Source organism: Procambarus clarkii, chromosome 40 (genome assembly GCF_040958095.1).
Source record: "Procambarus clarkii isolate CNS0578487 chromosome 40, FALCON_Pclarkii_2.0, whole genome shotgun sequence".
In the NCBI taxonomy this organism is placed as follows: Eukaryota; Metazoa; Arthropoda; class Malacostraca; order Decapoda; family Cambaridae; genus Procambarus; species Procambarus clarkii.
This window is the reverse complement of record NC_091189.1, coordinates 28,588,022-28,615,421: the sequence shown is the minus strand read 5'-3', so window position 1 is coordinate 28,615,421 and position 27,400 is coordinate 28,588,022. Positions and strand designations below refer to the sequence as shown.

Genomic DNA, 27,400 nt, shown 5'->3' with positions numbered 1-27,400 from the left:
GCCTTAGCAAGGGCAGCTTGTTGTTGAGTTGCATCCTGGGGGGGGGGGGAGGTCTGTAATTAGACCTCAGGGGAAGGAGACCTCGATATAAGCCTAACGTGTATGAATACACTCTGGCTGCCTGTCCCCCGACAAAATTAATTAATTGTAAAGTCAATTATCAGAGTATAATCATATTTCAACCGTTTTATTTAATAAATTTTTAAGGGAATAATTAGGAGTAAATGTGAATAATGTGGAGTAAACACAAGTTCACAAAATCTTCCCTCACATGAAGGAGGCACATGTTGTCCCGTCACAGTCTCTCGCTCACATATAATGACGCCAGAGCCACCAATGGCTACAGGCATAAACCTATCATGTTGTAAGGTCGACAGTGTCTAGGTCCATCTAACTCCTGTGTACACGACGCTAATGAAATTACTCTATAGTTCGGTGGGTCTTGATTTCTTCCTCCCTAGAAGACACAAACACTAAATTGGTTATTTGTTAAACGTATCAGGCGCCCTGCTACAAGATTTTGAGTTCCTTATTTTAATGTCTTGATTGGTTTAATGGCCTATTAAAATTATAGATTTTTTGACGCCTATATAATCAATGTGGAAGCTTCTCTATGTTCTTCTCTCTTCCCGTCATCACTGTAACCATCTACACTACACACCATCATCACTGTAACCATCTACACTACACACCACCATCACTGTAACCATCTACACTACACACCACCATCACTGTAACCATCTACACTACACACCATCATCACTGTAACCATCTACACTACACACCATCATCACTGTAACCATCTACACTACACACCACCACCATCACTGTAACCATCTACACTACACACCACCATCATCACTGTAACCATCTACACTACACACCACCACCATCACTGTAGCCATCTACACTACACACCACCACCATCACTGTAACCATCTACACTACACACCACCACCATCACTGTAACCATTTACATTACACACCACCATCATCACTGTAACCATCAACACTACACACCACCATCACTGTAACCATTTACACTACACACAACCATCATCATTAGGTTTGTACACAAACATCAACATGGGTTCTGGACAGGGAAATCATGCCTAACAAACCTTTTGGAATTCTATGATAAAATAACAAGGATAAGGCAGGACAGAGAAGGTTGGGCAGACTGCATATTTCTAGACTGCCAGAAAGCCTTTGATACAGTACCGCACATGAGACTGCTATTCAAACTTTTGAGGCAGGCAGGAGTAAGCGGAAAGGCCCTAGCATGGGTAAGGAAGTACCTAACAGGAAGGAGCCAGAGAGTGATGCTAAGGGGCGAGAAGTCGGACTGGCGAACAGTAACGAGTGGAGTACCTCAAGGATCGGTGCTGGGACCAATTCGATTTCTAATTTACGAAAATGACATGTTTACAGGAGTAGAGTCCTGCATATCAATGTTTGCGGATGACACAAAATTAATGGGAAGAGTTGTGACAGATGAGGATTGTAGGATCCTCCAAGAGGACCTGGACAGGTTGCAGAGATGGTCAGAGAAATGGCTACTGGAGTTCAACACGAGCAAATGTAAAGTTATGGAAACGGGATCAGGTGATAGGCGACCAAAGGGACAGTACACTGTAACAGTGCAAGTATTTTGCACTCTTTCATATATAATTGTGAATTATAATTGTAGGTGGGTGTGTGTATGTGTGCGTGTGTGTGTGTGTGTGTGTGTGGGCGAGGAAGAGCGCGGTACTAAGGAGATGTTGACTAGCTTCAATCTGCTGACATGGGAGTACGTAACAAAGAGGGCCTTGTGTACTGCAGGACCTGCCTGGGTCCTATAAGGGTTAGTTTTGCTTCTCAGGCCTTATTTGGGCACGAGGAAGAGAGTACACAGCTTCCCCCACGTTGGGGATGGCTGGTAGATTCAGTTAGCAACCGCCTTGCACAGAGAGAAGGTGACCAGCCAGTCTTCCCACCCTGACGGGTGACACCCCCAGGCACCCTCAGGGTGCATCCGTCTGAGTTGTGAGGTAAGAGTGTCAGTAATGCATTGTCTTAATTGGGTGTCTTAGTGGTGATGAGCTGAACCATTTAGCCATGTATAGTGTGGGCGTGTATGTAGTGGGTGATCCTCCCCCCCTTTCAATTTGGTAAATAGTATGTAAAATAATAGAATGTCAAAGTGTTAAATATCAATTGCTGGAAATTGTTGTAATAATTTGAATAATAAACATCTATGTGTAGAATAACAGTTTGTCTACTCTCCCTACTCTTCTTATTCCTCCTACATCTCTACTCCTCCTCCTTTCTTCTCTCTCCCTCCTGCCTCCCCTCTCCCCGTTTTCTATTCCCGCTCGCCTCTTCTCCACCTCAGTTCCTGCCTCAACCTCCCCCATGTTCTATCTACCCATCCTTTCATCCCTCTTTCCTCATCTCCTTTGGGAACTGTCTACCTTTGACGATTCGAGAAAGAGACCTGGGAGTGGACGTAACACCTAATCTATCTCCTGAGGCACATATAAATAGGATAACGACAGCAGCGTACTCTACACTGGCAAAAGTTAGAACATCATTCAGAAACCTAAGTGAGAAGGCTTTTAGGGCGCTTTACACTGCCTACGTGAGACCAGTCTTAGAGTATGCCGCCTCATCATGGAGTCCCCATCTGAAGAAACACATAAGGAAACTGGAAAAGGTTCAGAAGTTTGTGACGAGGCTCCTCCCAGAGTTACGAGAGATGGGATATGAAGAGTGCCTGAAGGAACTGAACCTTACGACACTAGAAAAAAGAAGGGAGAGGGGGGATATGATAGGAACGTATAAAATACTCAGGGGAATTGACAAAGTGGAAATAGATGAAATGTTCACACGGAATAGTAACAGAACGAGGGGACATGGATGGAAGCTGGAAACTCAGATGAGTCACAGAAATGTTATGACGATTTCTTTTAGCGTGAGAGTAGTGGAAAAATGGAATGCACTTCAGGAACAGGTTGTGGAAGCAAACCCTATTCATAATTTTAAAACTAGATATGATAGGAAAATGGGACAGAAGTCATTGCTGTAAACAACCGATGGCTGGAAATGTGGGATCCAAGAGTCAAAACTCGATCCTGCAGGCACAAATAGGTGAGTACAGTGTGTGTGTGTGTGTGTGTGTGTGTGCGAGAGGGCACTGGTGGCTGAGCGTACAGCACACTTTATACGTAATCCTGTGGTCCGGGGTTCGATACCCGGCTATGGCGGAAATAGATGGGCAGAGTTCCTTTCACCCTGATGCCCTTATTACCTAACAGTAAATTAGGTACCTGGAGGTTAGGCAGCAGTTACGGGCTGCTTCCTGGTGTGTGTGTGTGTGTGTGTGTGTGTGTGTGTGTGTATTCACCTAGTTGTATTCACCTAGTTGTATTTGCGGGGGTTGAGCTTTGCTCTTTCGGCCCGCCTCTCAACTTTTTACCAACTACTTTTTTTTTCCACCACACACACACAACCCAGGAAGCAGCCCGTGACAGCTGACTAACTCCCAGGTACCTGTTTACTGCTAGGTAACAGGGGCATTGAGGGTGAAAGAAACTTTGCCCATTTGTTTCTGCCTGGTGCGGGAATCGAACCCGGGCCACAGAATTACGAGTCCTGCGCGCTATCCACAAGGCTACCAGGCCCCTGTGTGTGTGTGTGTGTGCGTGTGTGTGTGTACTCACCTATTTGTATTCACCTATTTGTGCTTGCGTGTGTGTGTGTGTGTGTGTGCGTGTGTGTGTGTACTCACCTATTTGTATTCACCTATTTGTGCTTGCGTGTGTGTGTGTGTGTGTGTGTGTGTGTGTGTGTGTGTGTGTGTGTGTGTTTGCGTGTGTTTGCGTGTGTGTGTGTGTGTGTGTGTGTGTGTGTGTGTGTGTGTGTGTGTGTGTGTGTGTGTGTTTTTGCGTGTTTGTGTGTGTGTGTTTGTGTGTGTACTCACCTATTTGTGTCTGCAGGATCGAGCATTGACTCTTGGATCCCGCCTTTCGAGCATCGGTTGTTTACAGCAATGACTATGGTCATATTTCCCTATCATACCTAGTTTTAAAATTATGAATAGTATTTGCTTCCACAACCTATTCCTTAAGTGCATTCCATTTTTCCACTACTCTCACGCTAAAAGTAAACTTCCTAACATCTCTGTAACTCATCTGAGTTTCCAGCTTCCACCCATGTCCCCTCGTTCTATTACTATTCCGTGTGAACATTTCGTCTATGTCCACTCTGTCAATCCCTCTGAGTATTTTATACGTTCCTATCATGTCCCCCCTCTCCCTTCTTTCTAGTGTCGTAAGGCACAGTTCCTTCAGGCGATCCTCATACCCCATCCCTTGTAACTTTGGGACGAGTCTCGTTGCAAATCTCTGAACTTTTTTCAGTTTCCTTATATGCTTCTTCAGATGGGGACTCCATGATGGCGCGGCATACTCTTAAGACTGGCCTCACGTAGGCAGAGTAAAGCGCTCTAAATGCCTTATTACTTAGGTTTCTGAATGATGTTCTAACTTTTGCCAGGGTAGAGTACGCTGCTGTCGTTATCCTATTTATATGTGCTTCAGGAGATAGATTAGGTGTTACGTCCACCCCCAGGTCTCTTTTTCGCGTCGTCACAGGTAGGCAGTTCCCCTTCATTGTGTACTGTCCCTTTGGTCGCCTATCACCTGATCCCATTTCCATAACTTTACATTTGCTCGTGTTGAACTCCAGTAGCCATTTCTCTGACCATTTCTGCAACATGTTCAGGTCCTCTTGGAGGATCCTACAATCCTCATCTGTCACAACTCTTCTCATCAACTTTGTGTCATCCGCGAACATCGACATGTAGGGCTCTACTCCTGTAAACATGTCATTAACATATACAGTATTAGAAATAGAATAGGTCCCAGCACCGATCCTTGAGGTACTCCACTCGTTACTGTTCGCCAGTCCGACTTCTCGCCCCTTACGACGGTTTTGGCCTCCACCACCTTCTCACCTAACTTGTTCCGTCTACCACTCTGTTTGCGAAAGGTAATTTTCTTATATTTCTTCGGCATCTGTGTTTAGCTACTTTAAATCTATGACCTCTTCTTAAAGTTCCAGGTCTCAGGAAATCTTCCCTATCGATTTTATCAATTCCTGTTACTATTTTGTATGTAGTGATCATATCACCTCTTTTTCTTCTGTCTTCTAGTTTTGGCATATTTAATGCCTCTAACCTCTCCTCGTAGCTCTTGCCCTTCAGTTCTGGGAGCCACTTAGTAGCATGTCTTTGCACCTTTTCCAGGTGCAAAGACATGCTACTCTTAAGGAGGGTAAGGGCCTTAGATCACTCAACTTGGAGGTAGGAGATATGGGGCGACCAAGACAAACGAGTGTCAAAGATGAACCCCAAAAGCTTAGAAGAATCTCGAATCATAGTACGAAAGGGGGATGGCCATATAGCGACAGAGGGGGACGGAGAACGACTTTCTTCCGAGTGAAAGTCATAGCACAAGTTTTACTTGCAGAGAACCTGAAGCCACGATCAGTGGCCCAAGACGACACGGCATCAATCGCAAGTTGAAGCCGCCGTTGAAGGAGAGGCTAATTATCACCTCGACAACAAAGGGTAAGATCGTCGACAAAGAGAACAGAGAAGATCCCAGAAGGAAGGGAAGAAAGAAGACCATTCACAACAGCCAGGCAGGAAAAGAGTAGTGCTCAGAACACTACCTTGGGGCACACCTTCGTATTGCCGAAAAGAGGCAGAGAGAGAGAGAGAGAGAGAGAGTGGTACCAAGCCTCACTCTAAAGAAACGACTAGAGAGGAAGCTTTGAATTAAGAGAGGGAGCTTACCACGAAAGCCAAAAGCACGAAGTTGGGACAGAATATGGTATCTCCAGGTGTTGTCATACATCTTTTCCAGGTCAAAAAGGACAGCAACAACGGAGGTCTTCGCAGCAAAAGCAGGTCGAATATAGACCTCCAAGTTTACCAAGACTTCTGTTGTGCTGCTGCACTTGCGAAAACCAAATTGAGAAGGTTGATGGTGTTCCAAGAACCACATCAGACGGACATACACCATGAGTTCAAAAGAGTTTGCAGAGGCAACTCGTGAGGGCAATAGGGCGAAAGTCCTTAGGGTATGTCCCTTAAGACCCTGGTTTCCGAATAGGGAGAACAACCGCATCGAGCCAGTCCGTAGGGACTGACGACGACTCCCAGATACAATTATACAGATTCAGTAAGTACTGAGACGTGCAAGGAGGGAGATGGCGAAGCATCTTATAATGAATACCATCGGAGCCCGCTGCCGTAGAGCCGCAGAGGGCCAGGGCAGACTGAAGTTCGGAGGGAGAGAAGGGGATAGAAGGGAATTTATAGGAAAGTCGGAGATGAGTGTGAAAATCTAAGGGAAGAGATTCAAGAACAGGCTTACGAAGAAGGAAGGATTGAGAAAGATGAGTACCAGAGCTAACAGAAGAAAAGTGGAAACCCAGTTCGGTCGCGACCATTACTGGATCCGTCACAAGAGTACCGTGGAGGTGAAGGACCGGTGAAACATCTGGAACAAACCTACCCGCTATCTTGCGGATTTTCTTCCAGATCTGCGGCAGAGGAGTATCGGACGTAATGGTGGAAACATAAGATTTCCTGAGAAGCCTGAGAAGTTAAAGAGGATCATTCAGCAGCATAGAAACGAGAAGATAATAATTTCATTCACGCATGAACCCCTACACCCACCACAATTAGAGGGTAGAACACCCAACAAGAGACAGACTGCCCCCCCCCCCCTAGGAGTGCATCGTGAGTATACGCCCCACATTCGTCACCTTAAGAACCATTAGTCCGACGAGACCGGGTTCAGCAACGACAGGAGAATTGACAATAAAAGTATTCCCTCACTCGCGATGTTGAATACCACAGTTCTACGGGTGTGCCTCCCCAAACACCCGGGCATCAAACCAGAAGATGTCTGAAATAATAATCAAGACTGACAAAAGGCTGGCGGGAAAGACAATGAGACAGGAGAGGGGGGGGGACGAAACATAAGGAAGAGGAAACAGTGACCAGCATAATTAGTGAAGATGGCAGCAGGAGCATAAGGCCACAAAAGAACAGAGAACCGTCCCATGGAGCATCACACCCCAGCTGCCACCTACTAAGCCCCTTCACGACGACAACGAGCTGGTAAGAAAGAGGGTACTGAATTAAAAGCTGTTCAACCTACGCTTTATTCAAAAGTAAAACAAAAAAGTACCTAATTTCATCCTCATAGTTTCCTACCTTGTGCTTCAAACTCGTTCAAGTTGAATGCCTAAGCCATTCAACTTCACCATTGTAATCACTGCTATCATCTTATATCATGGTTGTTACATTCAACTCACATTTTACTACAATATACCTAGAATTAATCCTCAAATTATGCTACAATGTACCTGTTGTTAATCCTCAAATTTTCCTATAATGTACCGACTAATCTTCGTCAAATTTTCTTACAATGTACCTGTTAACATTTTTCAATTTTGCTAGAAATTACCTACTTAAAATTATCTGTTAGATTAAGGACCTGCCCGAAACGCTATGCATGTTAGTGGCTTTACCAGAATGTAAAAACATCAATGCTATATACTCTCATAAACCCAATGTATCTTCTTGTATATGTATAAATCAATCAATCAATCAATCAATACTCCACATCCACCACCCAGCAGCCACCATCACCCAACAACTATCACCACCCAACAACTACCTAGAACAGATTATAGTTATGTAGGTTACAGAACAGAATACAAACGGTGGAAGAGGAAGGGAAGGCAACAAAGGACGTGAGTTAACAGAGGAAGCAAATAAGCAAATAGAGAGTGTAAGAGATTTCGGGAGTAAGATCAGATAAAACAGCAAAGGCAGCAGGTTTCAGAGGAAAAGAAGATAATTAAGGAAACGGTGTTAAAGGCCGTAAAAACTACCGAAGGCATGAAATTTAAACAGCAGAAGTTGGAGAGGGAGCTGAGATCAGTATTAATATGCATTCCTCCAGAGCCTAAGGAACACACATGATAAATAAGGAGAGAGAATGGAATAAAATAAAAAGTTCTATAGAAAATTCAGGCCGGAGATGGAACAAGAGAAATGGGGCATTACTAAAGGCTAGGTAAGTTTTAGAGAGGAAGAAATCGACCAGTGAATGTTATTTTTATGAATTTCAATCCAATTAAGTAAATACTAACAGAGAAGAGATTAATTATTTAAGAAATATGGAGAAGTACCATGCAGTGTTTATTAGGGCATGTCTAAGGAGGAAAAGGAGGTAGCATTGAAAATCAGAGAAGAAGAGTTTATGAGAAATGAAAAGAGACCAGACAATGGCACAAAGAGGCCAACATGCCTAGCAACACTAGACACAGTTTTTTCACAAAATGAACCAAATGTTGAAAACATATAGTATGAGATGCCTCTAGGAGCTAGTGACCACCATATTGGTATGCTTGAATACATAGTGGAGGTGAAGGAAATAGTTCACAAAGAAATTCATTGAAGAAGAAGAGAGATTACAGAGGCGGTGAGTACAGCAGGACGAGGAACTTTCTGCGGGAAATCAAAGGAGAAAGAAAAACGGAGGGGAGGACAGCAAGTGAGATGATGATATTCATTGCTGGGAAATGTGCCAATGCAGCAAAACAGTTCATACCACTTAAGAAGGAGGCGGATGAACAAAGTAAAGTAAACCCTTGGTTTACATTCCCAAGCAATGCAGGGAACCTAAAGAAAAAAAACAGGAAAAAGTACAGAGAAATGCAGAGAGAGAACAACAGAGAGGCACTAAAGATAACAAGGAATGAATACACCCGAATTAGGAGAGAAGCAGAGAGGCAATTTAAAAATGGCATTTCTGCAAAAGTTAAAGAACAACCAAAGCTGCTCTATAGCCATATAAGGAGGAAAACGACAGTGAGAGACCATTTACTCAGATTGAGGAAACAAGGTGGAGCTCTCACAGAGAATGGTAAGGAAGAATGTGAGGAAGCCTACGAAGATATCATGAGGTCTTTACATTAGAACCAGCGTGGACACTAAGGTTGCAGGATGAAAACCCGGAGGAAATACTGGATGGGACTGTAGTCACTGTGGCAGAGGTGAACACAATCCTGGGGGACAAGATGTGACAAAATCCTGGGGGACAAGATGTGACAAAATCCTGGGGGACTAGATGCGACAAAGTCCTGGGGGACTAGATGTGACAAAATCCTGGGGGACAAGATGTGACAAAATCCTGGGGGACAAGATGTGACAAAATCCTGGGGGACAAGATGTGACAAAATCCTGGGGGACAAGATGTGACAAAATCCTGGGGGACAAGATGCGACAAAATCCTGGGGGACTAGAGGTGACAAAATCCTGGGGGACTAGATGCGACAAAATCCTGGGGGACTAGATGTGACAAAATCCTGGGGGACTAGAGGTGACAAAATCCTGGGGGACAAGATGCGACAAAATCCTGGGGGACTAGAGGTGACAAAATCCTGGGGGACTAGAGGTGACAAAATCCTGGGGGACTAGATGTGACAAAATCCTGGGGGACTAGAGGTGACAAAATCCTGGGGGACTAGATGTGACAAAATCCTGGGGGACTAGAGGTGACAAAATCCTGGGGGACAAGATGCGACAAAATCCTGGGGGACAAGACCTAGCCTCACCATGGCTGCTTCACCCGTTGTCTACAATTGTTAATAAAACGCTTTAGACAGGAAGTCTTCCGGATGTCTGGAAAAAGCCAAAAGTGGTCCCAATATTAAACAAGAGAATAGAAAGGCGGCACTAAACTACAGACCAGTGTCACTGACAAGAATTCTATCTAAAATGCTGGAGAAAGTAATCAGAGCGAGAATGGTGGAGCATCTTGAGTGGATCGACAAAAATCAGCATGGATTTAGAAATGGAAAGTCGTGCCTGACAACTTGACTGAGTTTTATGACAAGGTATCTAAAATAAGACAGGAAAAGGAAGGCTAAGTAGACCGTATTTTCATAGACTGTCAAAAGGCATTTGAGACAGTTCCTCGGGAAAGACTGGTGTGCCAGATGGAGGACCAGGCTGGGATAACTGGGAAAACACCGGACTGGGTAAAGAAGTACTTGAAGGACAGAGAGCAAAGAGTCACAGTCAGAGAGGAGGCTTCAAGCTGGAGGACTGTAACAAGTGGAGTCCCACAAGGCTCTGTCCTGGAACCACTGCTCCTCATAATTTATATGAACATTATTATTAATTATTTATTTTTTAATAATTAATTTTTTAAATAATTAAATACATGAACATTACTATTAATAAAAAACATGACCTTGAGAAGAAGTATAGGTTAGGAATCGTCTCCAAAGAATTTTCAAAGAATTACTCGTCATTGCTATCTAAAATAATTAGGAGAACCAAAATTAAATACATCAAAATAAATTTACCCAAACAAAGGGCAACATCAAGAAAACATGGAGCACAAATTCACAAATATTGGGATCAAAGAAGATTTTAAATAACAAACCAATATTCCTGTTAAATAATGATGGTCTGCTTTCAGCCTCTGACACTGCTATTGAGTTCAATAGGTTCTTCTCTTCCATTGGTTCATCCCATGCTAATGATATTCCATCTTCCAGTACTAATGTTCAGGACTATCTTACAAGTAACTATCCACAGTTTCAGTACCTAACGCCTGCTAATTCCACTGATGTTAATGAGATAATTCTTTCCCTTAAAACTAAGTCTAGTGCCCTTGAGGAGATACCAACTCTAATTTATAAAGAAAAGCCTCCAGATTTTTAGCTCCTGCCATTGCATTGCTCTACAACAAGTCACTTGAACTCCAAACCTTTCCAGATACTCTAAAAAAAAGTGAGAGTAACTCTTGTCCACAAATGTGGTGATCTCACTGATGTCAACAACTTCAGACATATGTCAATTAATAATAATAATAATAATAATAATAATTTTATTTAGGTAAGGTACATACATAAAGAGATTTTACAAAGTTTGTTGGCTATATAGATAGAGCTAGTACATACAATGCCTAAAGCCACTATTACGCAAAGCGTTTCGGGCAGGAAAAACATTAATGACTATAGCTTAGAACTAATGGGTAAAAAGAATAAGATGTGTTGAGTACAAATAAAAATAGAGGTAAAAGAGGGGGGAACATTGTTGAAAAAGCAGCACAAATACAATTACAAATTATTACAAAAAATTACATTCAAACAGCGTTGATTTGAAAAACAAAAAAAACAAAAAACATACATGGGTTGACAACAGAGGGGTAAGGTGAGTTACAGGGAATTTATTAGGTATAGCTTCGTTTTTAACTTAAACTGGTTGAGAGAGGTACAGTCTTTAACATGGTTGGGAAGGTCATTCCACATTCTGGGCCCCTTGATTTGTAGAGCATTTCTGGTTTCTGCCAAACTAGTCAAAAATATTTGAAAAACTAATCTACAAGCAGCTTTACTCTTATCTAGCCAAACTCAATATACTTAGCTCTTGCCAATATGGCTTCAGACCTAAAAAAAAGCACTAACGATCCACTTATTAGTATGATTAACTTGATACATGCAGCTCTTGATAAAAATGAGTTCTCTGTTGGGTTATTTGTGGACCTGCGTAAGGCTTTTGACACTGTCAACCACCAAAACCTTCTTCTTAAATTACATCATTATGGAGTCAGAGGTCACTCCCTGCAATACCTTCAATCTTACCTTACTGACAGGCTCCAGTATGTTTCTGTGAATAATTCAATTTCTCCCACCCTACCCATCAACATTGGTGTTCCTCAGGGCAGCATACTTGGCCCTCTCCTCTTCCTCATCTACATTAATGACCTTCCGAATGCCTCTCAACACCTCAAACCAGTCTTATTTGCTGACGACACAACCTTCATCTTCTCCAGTCCTGACCCGCTTGCTCTAAATGTCACTGTGAATACTGAACTAAATAAAGTCCATCTTTGGCTAACTGCCAACAAACTCACCCTTAACATTGACAAAACTTTCTATATTTTGTTTGGTAATAAATCCTCAAATAAAATTAATCTAAGAATAAACAATATACAAATCAGTAGTAAAGTTGATGGCAAATTCCTTGGTGTCCTCATCGATAACAAGCTGAATTTCCAGGGACACATTCTAAACATAGCAAAAAAAGTTTCTAAAACTGTTGGCATTCTTTCTAAGATCAGATATTATGTATCTTGCCCTGCTCTGGTGACTCTCTATTACTCTCTCATCTATCCTTATCTCAACTATGGTATTTGTGCTTGGGGTTCTACTACCCAAAATCATTTATGTCCTCTAATTACTCAACACAAAGCTGCTATTAGAATAATATCTAACTCTGGCCCCAAACAGCACTCTGTACCCTTACTCAAATCTCTAAATATGTTAGATATTAAGTCACTGCACATCCTCTCATGTGTACTCTATATATTTAAAACTCTGAATTGTAATGTCAATCCTGACCTTAAAAGCTTCCTAGAGGGTTGTAACAGAACCCATGAGCACCACACCAGAAACAAATACTTATTTGATATTCCAAGAGTACGACTTAATCAAACTAGAAATGCTCTACAAATCAAGGGACCCAGAATGTGGAATGACCTTAATCATGTCAGAGGCTGTACCTCTCAACCAGTTTAAGATAAAAACCAAGTACTACTTAATTAACTCTATGTAACCTACGTATATCCTACCCCCCTAAATGTTAACCCATGTCTTGCTTTTGTTAAACAATGCTGTTCTCCAACGTGTATAATTGCTGATTTCTGCCATGTTCCCCTTTTATATTTTGTATTCCTTTTCAACACAATTTATACCTAATCCCAATTACTAGTTTTAGTCTAAGTGGGGTTTTTCTTCTCCACACCTTGCCCGAAACGTTATGCGTATTAGTGTGTTTTGGTATTGTATGTACTACCTCTATGAATCCAACATTATGTTTGTAAATCAACTATGTATGTACTTTTCTGAATAAAAATTTATTTATTTATTATTTATGAACGACCCGCCCGAGGGAGTGAGCTCATACATGTCAGTGTGTGCAGATGATGCCAAGCTGACCAGGAACGTGAAAACAGATGAAAACTGCAGAAAGTTACAGAAGGACTTTGACAAACTCCAGGAGTGGTCAGACAAATGGTTCTAGGAATTCAGTCCCAATAAGCTAATTATGACCAAACCACACACTAGAAAATGAAGGGATGACGACGTTTCGGTCCGTCCTGAACCATTCTCAGGTCACAATCTACTTGAGAATGGTCCAGGACGGACCGAAACGTCGTCGTCCCTTCACTTTCTAGCGTGTGGTTTGGTCAACAAAATACAAAGGTTTGCAACAACATTGGTGCCAGAGTTAAGAGGCTTAAGCTACGAACATAAGACTAATGGAACTACACCTCAAAGCCCTAGAGGATACAAGGAACGGAGGGGATATGACCACAACTTACAAGAAACTAGAAAACTATTTAGCATGGGTGGAACACGAACAAGGGAACACAGGTGGAAACTTAGTACCCAAATGAGTCACAGGGACATTAGAAAGCATATTTTTCCATTGTCAGAGTAGTTAACAAATAGAATACGTTACACTGTGATGTGGTGGAGGCTGACTCCATACACAGTTTCAAGTGATAGAGCCCAATAGGATCAGGAACCTGAACACCATTTGACTGACAGTTGAGAGGCGGGACCAAAGAGCCAAAGCTCAACCCCCGCAAGCACACCTAGGTGAGTACCGAGGAGAATAGATAAGGACAAGGATAGGCTCTTCAGACAGAGATAAAGCAGGACAAGAGGACACAGGAGGAAGCTGGAAGCACCACTGAGCCTGGTGGGACGTAAGGGGGGGACTCGAACCCTGTACGGCCAGTTAACATGTGCAATGTTCTAAAAAAGGAAGTTGTGGAAGCCGCTTCCATCCACATCTTTAAGGACAGATTCAGCAAGGAATGTGAAAGTGAGAATAGTTAAGTTGCAACACCACAGGTACAAGGGCAGTAGGCGGGGTACAGAGAGCTAGACCTCACTCCCCCGTAGACACTGATAGGTAAGCACCACCAACTCTCCCAATTTCCTGCTGGCAGATTCCAGCCAAATCTAAACCAGGCTGTGGCTCCGCTAATGGATGAGGAGGGGGGGCCGGGATGGAGGGGGGGAAGGTGGTGGAAGTCTGGGGATTTCGAGAAGGAGGGAAGGAGGGAGTGTGAGGAGGAGAGAGGGTGAGAGAGAGCGCGGGGGAGTGTGTGGGGGAGAGGGGGGGGGGTGGAGTGAGAGGGTGAGTGACGTAATGAGGAGAAGTAAAGAGAGATAATAGTGATTCTCATTTTCTCTCTCCTTAATTTCTTCACAATATAAACTGGAAATCTGAACTCAACAATTCACAAGATATAAATTCATTAGCCGACATCTTGCTCTCCAAAACACTAAGCCTCTACAACACACACTGTCCTCTCCAAAACACTAAGCCTCTACAACACACACTGTCCTCTCCTCACCAAGCAAGTAACTGTCAAAACATTAAACAACTCTTGGTTCACAAGTGGCTTACTTAAAGCAATTAACAAGAAACACGAATATGAAAAAAAACATAATTGGCCTAGTAACAAAAGAAGAAGTTAAGAGATACTCATCAGTGCTTACCAATATAATAAGAGCCAAAGCTTCCTTTTACGAGAATAGATTTAAAGAAGCAAAAGGAAATATGAAAAGTACATGGAAAGCCATCTCTAACATCTTAAGGTCTAAACAACAACCACATAACAATCAGACAAAACTCTCCAAAGATGGTTACACACTTGCAACAGACTTAGATATTGCAACTGAATTCAATAGCTTATTTTCATCAATTGGCGCAAACTTTGCCGGAAAAATCCCTGAGACCCAGACACTTGTTACTACATCTCACTGGCTCTCTACTCCTTTTACCAGTCAGCCCGACACACATTATATCCATAATTCCATCACATAAAACCAAAGCTGGGAACATTAATGAAATAAAATCTATGACATATAAGAGTGCTGCCCCTGCTCTTGCACTACCCATAGCTCTGTTATTCAACAAATATCTAGTGTCATACCATTCCTGATATCCTTAAAAACACAAGAGTAACGCCAGTTCATAAAGGAGGCGAGACAGCTAACATAAACAATTACAGACCAATTTCAAATCTACCTAAACTTTCAAAAATATTTGAAAACACTATTTACAAACACCATTATTCCTAATTTGTAAAACTCAACATATCAAGTCCCTGTCTGTTTGGCTTCCGTTCCCAAAAGAGTACCAATGATGCCATTATTAGTCTGCTTGACATAATCTACCCGTGACAAAAATGAGTTCCCAATTGGCCTCTTCATTGACTTGAGAAATGCCTTTGATATTATAAACCATAACTTCCTCTTACATAAACATCACCACTATGGTATCCGAGGCCTTGCTCTGGACTATATTCGTTCCTATCTCAGTGACAGACACCAATATGTAGTCATCAACAACATAACCTCCTCCACTCTACCATTGACAGTAGGGGTGCCACAGGGCACCATCTTGGGACCTCTCATATTTCTTATATACATCAATGACTTGCCAAATGTTTCTAACAGTCTTAAATTTATACTATTTGCAGACGATACTACCTTCATCTATTCTAACTCCAACCCACACACACTAAACAACATTGTCAACGGTGAATTAAAAAAGTCTACTCGTGGATGTCAACCAACAAACTCACACTTAACATAGATAGAAAAGAGCTACTGCATTTTATTTGATAGTAAATCATCAAATCAGATCCAACTTCAGATAGACAATGTTAACATTAACAATACAAATGAGGGACGTTCCTTGGCCTATACATAAACAAGAGACTCAACTTCAACACCCACATATAACACACAGCCAAAAAAGTCTCAAAAAACGGTGGGTATACTTTCTAAAATCAGATATTATGTTCCCCACTCTGCTCTCCTCTCATTATACTACGCACTAATCTATCCCTATCTTACATACGGTGTCTGTACATGGGGCTCAACCACTGCCAATTACCTCAAGCCTATCATCACACAGCAAAAATCTGCTATCAGAACTATAACAAATTCTGTCTTCAGACAACACACAGCCTCTCTATTTAAATCCCTTAACATGCTAAACATACTCTCACTCCACACATTCTCTTGTGCTATCTACATGTATAAAACCTTGTTCCTAACTTTGGTACACACAAACGCTGTAGCCTACAGCAGCGGTACACACAGACGCTGTAGCCTACAGCAGCGGTACACACAGACGCTGTAGCCTACAGCAGCGGTACACACAGACGCTGTAGCCTACAGCAGCGGTACACACAGACGCTGTAGCCTACATCAGCGGTACACACAGACGCTGTAGCCTACAGCAGCGGTACACACAGACGCTGTAGCCTACATCAGCGGTACACACAAACGCTGTAGCCTACAGCAGCGGTACACACAGACGCTGTAGCCTACAGCAGCGGTACACACAGACGCTGTAGCCTACAGCAGCGGTACACACAGACGCTGTAGCCTACATCAGCGGTACACACAAACGCTGTAGCCTACAGCAGCGGTACACACAGACGCTGTAGCCTACATCAGCGGTACACATTAGGGGCCTCGTAGCCTGGTGGATAGCGCGCAGGACTCGTAATTCTGTGGCGCGGGTTCGATTCCCGCACGAGGTAGAAACAAATGGGCAAAGTTTCTTTCACCCTGAATGTCCCTGTTACCTAGCAGTAAATAGGTACCTGGGAGTTAGTCAGCTGTCACGGGCTGCTTCCTGGGGTGTGTGTGTGGTGTGAAAAAAAAAAAGTAGTTAGTGTAGTTAGTAAACAGTTGATTGACAGTTGAGAGGCGGGCCGAAAGAGCAAAGCTCAACCCCCGCAAACACAACAACTAAGTGAATACATAGACGCTGTAGCCTACATCAGCGGTACACGCAGACGCTGTAGCCTACATCAGCGGTACACGCAGACGCTGTAGCCTACAGCAGCGGTACACACAGACGCTGTAGCCTACATCAGCGGTACACGCAGACGCTGTAGCCTACATCAGCGGTACACACAGACGCTGTAGCCTACATCACCGGTACACGCAGACGCTGTAGCCTACAGCAGCGGTACACACAGACGCTGTAGCCTACATCACGGTACACGCAGACGCTGTAGCCTACAGCAGCGGTACACACAGACGCTGTAGCCTACAGCAGCGGTACACACAGACGCTGTAGCCTACAGCAGCGGTACACACAGACGCTGTAGCCTACAGCAAAGGTACACTGGAAAACATTGTGTTAAGTGGTGGAGAGAGAGAGTGTGCCGCTGGGGTCTGGCCACACACACACTTCCAAAGGGTCGCGTGACTAAACAGATTTTGACAAGACATTCCATAAAAAGGAACATAACATGTGCCAATATGATCATTATTGACGAAAATGGGTGACAAGTGATCATTTTTTTGCATTGCCTCCCACTGTGCTGCCAATCTGCTGTATGGTCTTTATAAATCTTGTTTATCAGTATCTTTTGCTACCCAGTCTCCCAATCTTTATGTACCCAATCTGAACATCTTTACCATTGTGATCATTGCTGTCTTATATGTGCTGTCAATCTGCTGTATGGTGTCTATTAATCTTGTTTAAATTACTAATCAAGCTGTCAATGTAATCAATCAGAGCTTTAATATAACAATGTGCTTTAATATACTTACTTATCTCTCTCATCTCATTTTTCTCTTGTAATGTATCTTTATCATTTATCAATTCTGATAGAAATTACCTACTTAAAATTATCTGCTAGATTAAGGACCTGCCCGAAACGCTGCGCGTACTAGTGGCTTTACAAGAATGTAAATACTGTACTATCCAATGTATTCTCTCAAACCCAATGTACCTTGTATATATATATAAATAAAAAAAAATAAAAAAGTTCGTTCCACTGTGCTAATTGCCTGCCAGTGCTCCTCATTCATACGATTCTCGAATGGCATTAAAGTTCTCTATATGGTTGGGTTTATCGCCTTAAGCTGCACCAAGCCTACAGTTTCCATTCTCTTCCGGAACCATTCACACTGGGGGGGGGGGGGGTAGAAATAGCCTAAGCTACTCTATCCCTTTGAGGTGTATTCTTTTTCTTGTCTCAATAAACATACTTGAACCATTCACACTTGCCTCCCTTGTGAGACATATTTCCGTCTGTTCTACTTGCTCCAAGGTTACAATGTGGCGCTCGTCACTGCTGTCAAGTTTTTCCTTTAGATCTTCAGTAACCTCTTCCAAGTTAAAGTTACTGAAGATGGTAAAGGAAGCAGGGGACAGGAAGACACCCACACCATACAGGGAGGCAACTACAGGAATCAGAAAGAAGGATCTGGGATTGGATATAATTCCGACCCTCTCACCAGAGGTACACATCAACAGGACAACATCAGCAGCACATGAGACGCTGGTAAATATAAGAACATCGTATAGAAACCTGAATCAAGACTCCTTGAAGACAATCTACACAACACTCGTTAGACTAATGGTGTAATATGCAGCACCGGCCTGGAATCCCCACCTTGTGAAGCAGAAAGACAAAATTTAAACGGTACAAAGGTTTGAAACCAGACTGGTACGAGAGTTAATAAGGTTAAGCTACGAAGATAGAGGATAGCCCTCTAGGGGAAAACCGTAGAGGATAGAAGGAATAAAGGGGGATATGCTCACAACATACAAGATACTTGGTCAACACGGGGCACTCAAACAATACGTTGACAAAGCCACCTCCAGCCACACCTCACAATCAACAACACAGCGTGTATGACAAACAACAACAACACACCGTGTATGACAAACAACAACAACACACCGTGTATGACAAACAACAACAACACACCGTGTATGACAAACAACAACAACACACCGTGTATGACAAACAACAACAACACACCGTGTATGACAAACAACAACAACACAGCGTGTATGACAAACAACAACAACACACCGTGTATAACAAACAACAACAACACACCGTGTATGACAAACAACAACAACACACCGTGTATGACAAACAACAACAACACACCGTGTATGACAAACAACAACAACACACCGTGTATGACAAACAACAACAACACACCGTGTATGACAAACAACAACAACACACCGTGTATGACAAACAACAACAACACACCGTGTATAACAAACAACAACAACACACCGTGTATGACAAACAAACAAACAACCTCCTGACGGCCGGTATAGGAACTAGAGACTGTCAGGGAAAAATTCATCAACTCAATAGCTATTTACTCGGACAAAATCATCCCCCAAAATCTAATAACCTATTCCCTCCTATCCCCCCCCCCCACTATCTTCTATCCTCACCTTTCTTCTCTTCCTCCTCCTCTCTTCCTCCTCCTCTCTTCCTCCTCCTCTCTTCCTCCTCCTCTCTTCCTCCTTTTCTCCCCACACTATCCCAAAGAACTATTATAAGGGGAAAAATATTATTAAATCAGAGTAATGATAGTATATCATTTAGGGACAGCATATACTGTAGTGTTATAGTATAGCGATAGACACATATGTTGGGATTATATGCTCACAAGGACCGAAGCTGTGTAAGGTGACAGTATGAGGACCGAAGCTGTGTAAGGTGACAGTATGAGGACCGAAGCTGTGTAAGGTGACAGTATGAGGACCGAAGCTGTGTAAGGTGACAGTATAGGGACCGAAGCTGTGTAAGGTGACAGTATGAGGACCGAAGCTGTGTAAGGTGACAGTATGAGGACCGAAGCTGTGTAAGGTGACAGTTTAGGGACCGAAGCTGTGTAAGGTGACAGTATGAGGACCGAAGCTGTGTAAGGTGACAGTATAGGGACCGAAGCTGTGTAAGGTGACAGTATAGGGACCGAAGCTGTGTAAGGTGACAGTATAGGGACCGAAGCTGTGTAAGGTGACAGTATGAGGACCGAAGCTGTGTAAGGTGACAGTTTAGGGACCGAAGCTGTGTAAGGTGACAGTATGAGGACCGAAGCTGTGTAAGGTGACAGTATAGGGACCGAAGCTGTGTAAGGTGACAGTATAGGGACCGAAGCTGTGTAAGGTGACAGTATAGGGACCGAAGCTGTGTAAGGTGACAGTATAGGGACCGAAGCTGTGTAAGGTGACAGTTTAGGGACCGAAGCTGTGTAAGGTGACAGTATAGGGACCGAAGCTGTGTAAGGTGACAGTATAGGGACCGAAGCTGTGTAAGGTGACAGTATAGGGACCGAAGCTGTGTAAGGTGACAGTATAGGGACCGAAGCTGTGTAAGGTGACAGTATAGGGACCGAAGCTGTGTAAGGTGACAGTATAGGGACCGAAGCTGTGTAAGGTGACAGTATAGGGACCGAAGCTGTGTAAGGTGACAGTTTAGGGACCGAAGCTGTGTAAGGTGACAGTATAGGGACCGAAGCTGTGTAAGGTGACAGTATAGGGACCGAAGCTGTGTAAGGTGACAGTATAGGGACCGAAGCTGTGTAAGGTGACAGTATAGGGACCGAAGCTGTGTAAGGTGACAGTATAGGGACCGAAGCTGTGTAAGGTGACAGTATAGGGACCGAAGCTGTGTAAGGTGACAGTATAGGGACCGAAGCTGTGTAAGGTGACAGTATAGGGACCGAAGCTGTGTAAGGTGACAGTATAGGGACCGAAGCTGTGTAAGGTGACAGTATAGGGACCGAAGCTGTGTTAGGTGACAGTATAGGGACCGAAGCTGTGTAAGGTGACAGTATAGGGACCGAAGCTGTGTAAGGTGACAGTATAGGGACCGAAGCTGTGTAAGGTGACAGTATAGGGACCGAAGCTGTGTAAGGTGACAGTTTAGGGACCGAAGCTGTGTAAGGTGACAGTATAGGGACCGAAGCTGTGTAAGGTGACAGTATAGGGACCGAAGCTGTGTAAGGTGACAGTATAGGGACCGAAGCTGTGTAAGGTGACAGTATAGGGACCGAAGCTGTGTAAGGTGACAGTTTAGGGACCGAAGCTGTGTAAGGTGACAGTATAGGGACCGAAGCTGTGTAAGGTGACAGTATAGGGACCGAAGCTGTGTAAGGTGACAGTATAGGGACCGAAGCTGTGTAAGGTGACAGTATAGGGACCGAAGCTGTGTAAGGTGACAGTATAGGGACCGAAGCTGTGTAAGGTGACAGTTTAGGGACCGAAGCTGTGTAAGGTGACAGTATAGGGACCGAAGCTGTGTAAGGTGACAGTTTAGGGACCGAAGCTGTGTAAGGTGACAGTATAGGGACCGAAGCTGTGTAAGGTGACAGTATAGGGACCGAAGCTGTGTAAGGTGACAGTTTAGGGACCAAAACAGTGTGAGGTGACAGTATAGGGACCAAAACAGTGTAAGGTGACAGTACAGTACAAGGATCGAAACAGAATAAGGAGTCAGTATAAGGACAAAAACAATACAAGTAGAGTCAGTATAAGGACAAAAACAATACAAGTAGAGTCAGTATAAGGACAAAAACAATACAAGTAGAGTCAGTATAAGGACAAAAACAATACAAGTAGAGTCAGTATAAGGACAAAAACAATACAAGTAGAGTCAGTATAAGGACAAAAACAATACAAGTAGAGTCAGTATAAGGACAAAAACAGTTTAAAAGCCATTTATTGTATTAGAAAGAGAGTAACCCTCCTCAAACAAACACACACGCGCACAAACACACACACAGGACAACAAACAACAAACCTAACCTAACCTAACCTAACCTAACCAACAAACAAGAAACCGGGGTTGCGGGCGACCCCCGTAAGCACAGCTAGGTGAGTACACGCACACTGTTGAGAGGCAGAACCAAAGTGCCAGAGCTCAACCCCCGTAAGCACAGCTAGGTGAGTACACACACACAGTTGAGAGGCGGGACCAAAGTGCCAGAGCTCAACCCCCGTAAGCACATCTAGGTGAATAAAATCATAAATGGGACATAAGCCTAGATAGCTCAGTTGGGAGAGCGTTAGACTGAAGATCTAAAGGTCCCCGGTTCGATCCCGGGTCTGGGCAAGTGAATTTTGGAATATGCAGCAGTTGTATGGTGACCATGTCTTAAGGAATATGCAGCAGTTGTATGGTGACCATGTCTTAAGGAATATGCAGCAGTTGTATGGTGACCAAGTCTTAAGGAATATGCAGCAGTTGTATGGTGACCAAGTCTTAAGGAATATGCAGCAGTTGTATGGTGACCAAGTCTTAAGAAGCATATAAGGAAACTGAAAAAGGGGCAACAACATGCTACAAAATGGCTTCCCGGACAAAAAAAAGAGTTACGAGGAGAGACTAGAGGCGCTAAACTCTCTAAACTAGAAGATAGAAGAAAAAGAGAAGATATGATCATTTACAACATACCAAAAAGGAGTCGACCAAATTGACAAAGAGGAATGCCTGAAGCCAGCAACTTCACGAACAAAAGGACACAGATTCAAGCTAAAGAAATAAAGGTGCCGACAAAAATATTATAAAGTTTCTTTTTCGCAAACAGAGTGGTAGACGGTTGGAACAAGTTAAGGGAGAAGGTGGTGGAGGCCAAACCCGTCAGTAGTTTCAAAGTGTTATACGACAAAGAGTACGGGGCAATATTTAAAAAATTTTAAGTACTGGGAACTCTTAGTGCCTTATATGTTCTCTGTATTCCCTCTATTTCAGCAATCTCTCCTGCTCTGAAGGGGGAGTGAGTACCGAGCAGTACTCAAGACGGGACAACACCAGTGATTTAAATAGTACATTAACATTGCGGTGGGATTCCTGGATTCCCCCACACTCATAATCCGTCCTATCATTTTACTCACCGACGCCATATTTCTTTCCTTAACTGTCAGACACACTACGTGGATATAAAGATTCCAACTACCTGGTCACTAGGAGACTCGAACCACCTACCCCTCGAGTGAGAGACGGAAGCTCTATCCACCATGTAATAGTCTTAATAAGGAAAGATTCTAAAATCAACAAACTGCAGGAATTCTCCCAGAGGGAGAGAGGAAGAGAGAGAGAGCTCACCTGACGTGGTGGAGGAGAGTGAAGATGACGAGGAGGGCAGCCGGGTGTCTGGGCGAGCTGACCTCTACCCACACACACATGCTGACCTGCCGTCCCTGGCCGGCACTCCTCTCCGTCCCTGGCCGGCACTCCTCTCCGTCCCTGGCCGACACTTTGGCCCGGCTCCCACAACACCACCTCCAATAGGTTAGTGGCGGCCTTTAATTAGTCCGGGATACAGATGCAGTCACAACCATCCTTGTTGGTACCTGTTCTCTCAGGCTGTTGGTGCTTGCTTGTAGTATCACTCACGAGGTGTCACTCTGGTCAGGGCCGACCCACTAAAAAAAACACGGATTCTTTGTGTGTGTGTGTGTGTGTGTGTGTGTGTGTGTGTGTGTGTGTGTGTGTGTGTGTGTGTGTGTGTGTCTGTCTGTCACTTGCAGGTTATAGGAGAGCGTGCAGGAGTGAGAGGACACGCGGGATGAGAGCAGTGTGCGCCAGGGAGAGTGAGGAGAGAGTGAGAGCCACGGGTGGCTTCGCCCAACACCGCCACCCATCTCACTCCAGTGACGACGGCGCCCTATTTTCCTCCCTACCTCCCTAAACCCTTCCCTCCCTACCTCCCTACACCCTTCCCTCCCTACCTCCCTACCTCTCTACACCCTTCCCTCCCTACCTCCCTACACCCTTCCCTCCCTACCTCCTTATACTACCTTCAAGGTTGCTCTAATGTTCAGTGCCCCAAGTTTGCTCTACAGTTTAATGTTTTAAGGTTTCTCAAGTGTTCATGCATTCGAAACTTGCTAAAGTGTTTAATGTTACAAGGTTGCTCCAATATATATACATGTTCCAGCACAACCATTGACTATATACACACACTGGAGCAAACTTTGGCTATATACTCCCCATATAATAACGTTGGAACATTATTATAATATCTGCATTTTTCTATACTTGGTTGGCATGAATACATGCAATTAAATAATATATATAAAGCATACATACGTAAATGCAAGTACTATTCTTCAGAGAACATGTTTTAAAGATTTATGACCATGCGTTGTGAGGCTTTATGTTGGCGTACAATATACCAAGCGAGCAACCACAATTTTCTCAACATCTAGCGTGTTAAATTAATAATAATTTAACCGGGGCCAGATTGACGAAGCAGTTACGTACGTACTTACAAACGTTTTCCTTCTTAACATCTTCGTAGCGGCTACGTCGGTATTCAGGTAGGCATCTAAGTATGAATATCTTCGTAAGTATACACCGTCGCGCTAAGGACGCTCTCTACCACTCGAAGCTTTACCTAAACTGGATATAACTATTTTTCTCTACTACACAACACGGAGGATCCATTTTATTATAAACAGACATTTTAGCTGGCGAGTCTCATCAAGAAGGAGTCCTTCGTGTTAGGTATATATGCATTCTCTGCTTGAAACTTTTAGTAAATGTCTTTTATGATATTAGAATTAGTTTTAGAATAGCAAGTAAGTAAGTAATTATCAAAAGAAGACACCAAACCGGGAAGGCTATGAAGCACCATCAAATGTGCGGAATAATCAGAGGGCGCTAAATATCACCAAGGATGCCAATACGAGAACAAAAACGCATAAGGCAAACGATATCAAAAGTATCCGAGTCACCAAGAATTCTATTGAGGGACAGGTGATCGCGAGGGGCGGTCGGAAAGCAAGACACACGCTTGTCCTGGAAGTCAGGACATTCAAGAAGGATATGCACAACTGTAAGAGGGACAATGCAATTAGGACAATAAGGAGCAGGGCGGCGCTCCATCAAGTGACCATGGGTTAAGCGAGTATGGCAAATACGCAACCTCACCAGAGCCGTTTACCATCGCCGGTTACGGTGGTAGGAGGACGGCCACGAGGAAACACAACATTTAAAAGTACGTAGTTTGTTACCAGTAACAGACGACCAAGAAGCCTTCCAACGGATAAGGATGGAGGAATGGATAACCGGGAAAAAGTCGGAATATGGAATACCTTTACGAGAGATGGGACAAGAGCGGACAGCTTCCTTGGCGGCAGCATCTGCACGCTCATTTAAAGAGACACCAATATGGTTGGGAACCCAACAAAACTCTCCCGACTTAAATTTAATGTGAACAAGAAACAGCCAATGTTGGATCTCGACAATCACTGGATGAACCGGATTAAAGGACCCGAGAGCCATGAGGGCACTACGAGAGTGAACAACAACTACAAAGGAAGACTGACAACGAGAAAGCAGATGAAGAGCATAGAGAATAGCATAAAGCACCGCTGTGAAGATGCTAGTCTCCGGAGGTAAGCGACACATATAAATGCGATCAGGAAAAACAACAGAGTAGACAACACCAACTGCAGACTTAGACCCATCGGTGAAGACAGAAACGGAGCGGGAGTGAAAAGAAAAGTGCTAAAGGAAAAGGCGTTTTAGAACCATAGGAGGGGTAAAAGCTTTAGTGATGCGGGTCAAGGATGTACAAAACTACGGAAGGGGGACTCTCCACGGGGGCAAAGAAGGAACAACACGAGGAGAGACATTAGAAATACGAACGGAAAGAGAATCCTGTAAGCGAGATAACCGGACAGAAAGAGGGAGATGGTGAAGAGGAACAGGAACCGCAGGAGGGGTAAAAGTTAAAGCACGACAGAGGCGAGAGGAAGGATGTTGTAAGGACCGCGCAAGATAGCGAAGACAGCGAAGACAGTAGCGATCACAGCGGTCCTGGAGAGGCAGGAAGCCAGTGTCAACATACAAGCTAAGGACGGGAGTCAACGAAAGGCACCAGAGCTGAGGCGCAACCCAGTATGGTGCAAAGCATCAAGACGGTGAAGAGTAGAAGGAGAAGCAGACGAGTAAGCAGGGCAACCATAATCGAGCTTAGACAGGACGAGAGAGGAATGCAAAGCAAGGAGAGTGCGCCTATCCGCTCCCCAAGAAGTATGGGACAATACCCAAAGGAGGGTAAGGGCCTTAGAGCACTCAACACGGAGGTAAGAGATATGGGGAGACCAAGACAAACGAGTGTCAAGGAATAACCCCAAAAGCTTTGCAGAATCTTTGTACTCAAGGGGATGACCATAGTGTGACAAAGAGGGACGAAGAACGACCCGTTTCCGAGTAAAAGTCATGGCACAAGTCTTAGGAGTAGAGAACTTGAAGCCATGATCAGTGGCCCAAGACGACACGGCATCAATCGCAAGTTGAAGCCGGCATTGATGGAGAGGCGAATCATCACCCTGACAGCAAAGGGTAAGATCATCGACATAGAGAGCGGAGAAGACACCGGAAGGAAGAGAGGAAAGAAGACCATTGATGGCAACCAGAAAAAGAGTAGTGCTCAGAACACTACCTTGGGGCACACCTTCGTATTGCCGAAAAGAGGCAGAGAGAGCGGTACCAAGCCTCACCCGAAAGGAACGACGAGAGAGGAAGCTGCTGAGAAAGAGAGGGAGATGACCATGAAGGCCAAAAGAATGAAGCTGGGATAGAATATGATATCGCCAAGTGGTGTCATAAGCCTTTTCCAGGTCAAAAAGGACAGCAACAACGGAGGTCTTCGCAGCAAAAGCAGTACGAATATAGACCTCCAAGTTCACCAGGACATCTGTCGTGCTACGGCACTTGCAGACGAACGTTAACCATACGTTTAAAGAGTTTGCAGACACAACTTGTTAGGGTAATAGGGCGAAAGTCCTTAGGGGATGTTCCTAGAGACCCTGGTTTGCAAACAGGGAGGACAATGGCATCGGGCCAGTCCTCAGGGACTGACGACGACTCCCAGATCCGATTATACAGACTCAGTAAATACTGAGACGTTTCTTCTGTTAGACCAGAGCTAACAGAAGAAAAGTGGGAACCCAGATCGGTAGCAACCTGCAACGGGTCCGCCACAAGAGTACCATGGAGGTGAAGGACCGGTGAAACATCGGGAACGAACTTACCCGCTATCTTGCGGATATGCTTCCAGATCTGTGGCAGAGAAGTTTCGGACGAAATGGTGGAGACATAAGATGCCCAACATTCACGTTTAGCCGTACGGATGGCCCTACGGGCCACCGCACTCGCCTTCCGAAAGAAAAGAAAAGAATCGGCAGTCCGCCGACGGCGGTGTCTCTCCCAGGCTGCACACTTACAGCGGTCAGCCCGAGCACAGTCTGCATTCTACCAGGGAACGCACTTCCGTGGACCCCGGAAGGAAGAGCGAGGAATAGAGCGGAGGGCAGCGTCAAAGACAGTGTCATGAAAAAGGAGGAGAGAGCGAGAGAGAGGCAGAAGGGAGGGGTCAAAGAGAGAGCAGCACTGAGGGTAAAGAGGTTCCAGTCCACTTTCGCAAACTGCCACCT

General features: G+C 44.1%; 1 protein-coding gene and 1 non-coding gene across 8 annotated transcripts in view; one reads left to right on the top strand and one right to left on the bottom strand.

The window, feature by feature from the left end:
* Window positions 1–27,400, bottom strand: part of LOC123758007 (glycine receptor subunit alpha-4) — a 107,849-nt gene that overhangs the window by 75,490 nt on the left and 4,959 nt on the right. For 4 of the 7 annotated variants that reach the window (XM_045742121.2, XM_045742124.2, XM_045742123.2 and 1 more), the window contains exon 2: window positions 23,058–23,377. The exons of the other annotated variants lie outside the window; for them this stretch is intronic. In XM_045742121.2, the coding sequence (XP_045598077.1) occupies window positions 23,058–23,137 (80 nt within the window). In that variant the 5' untranslated portion in view covers window positions 23,138–23,377. The remainder of the gene's footprint in view (window positions 1–23,057; window positions 23,378–27,400) is intronic. 7 annotated transcript variants of the gene reach the window in all.
* On the top strand, window positions 21,992–22,064 carry TRNAF-GAA (transfer RNA phenylalanine (anticodon GAA)). Its single transcript has one exon. It is a non-coding gene; the product is annotated as a tRNA-Phe (tRNA).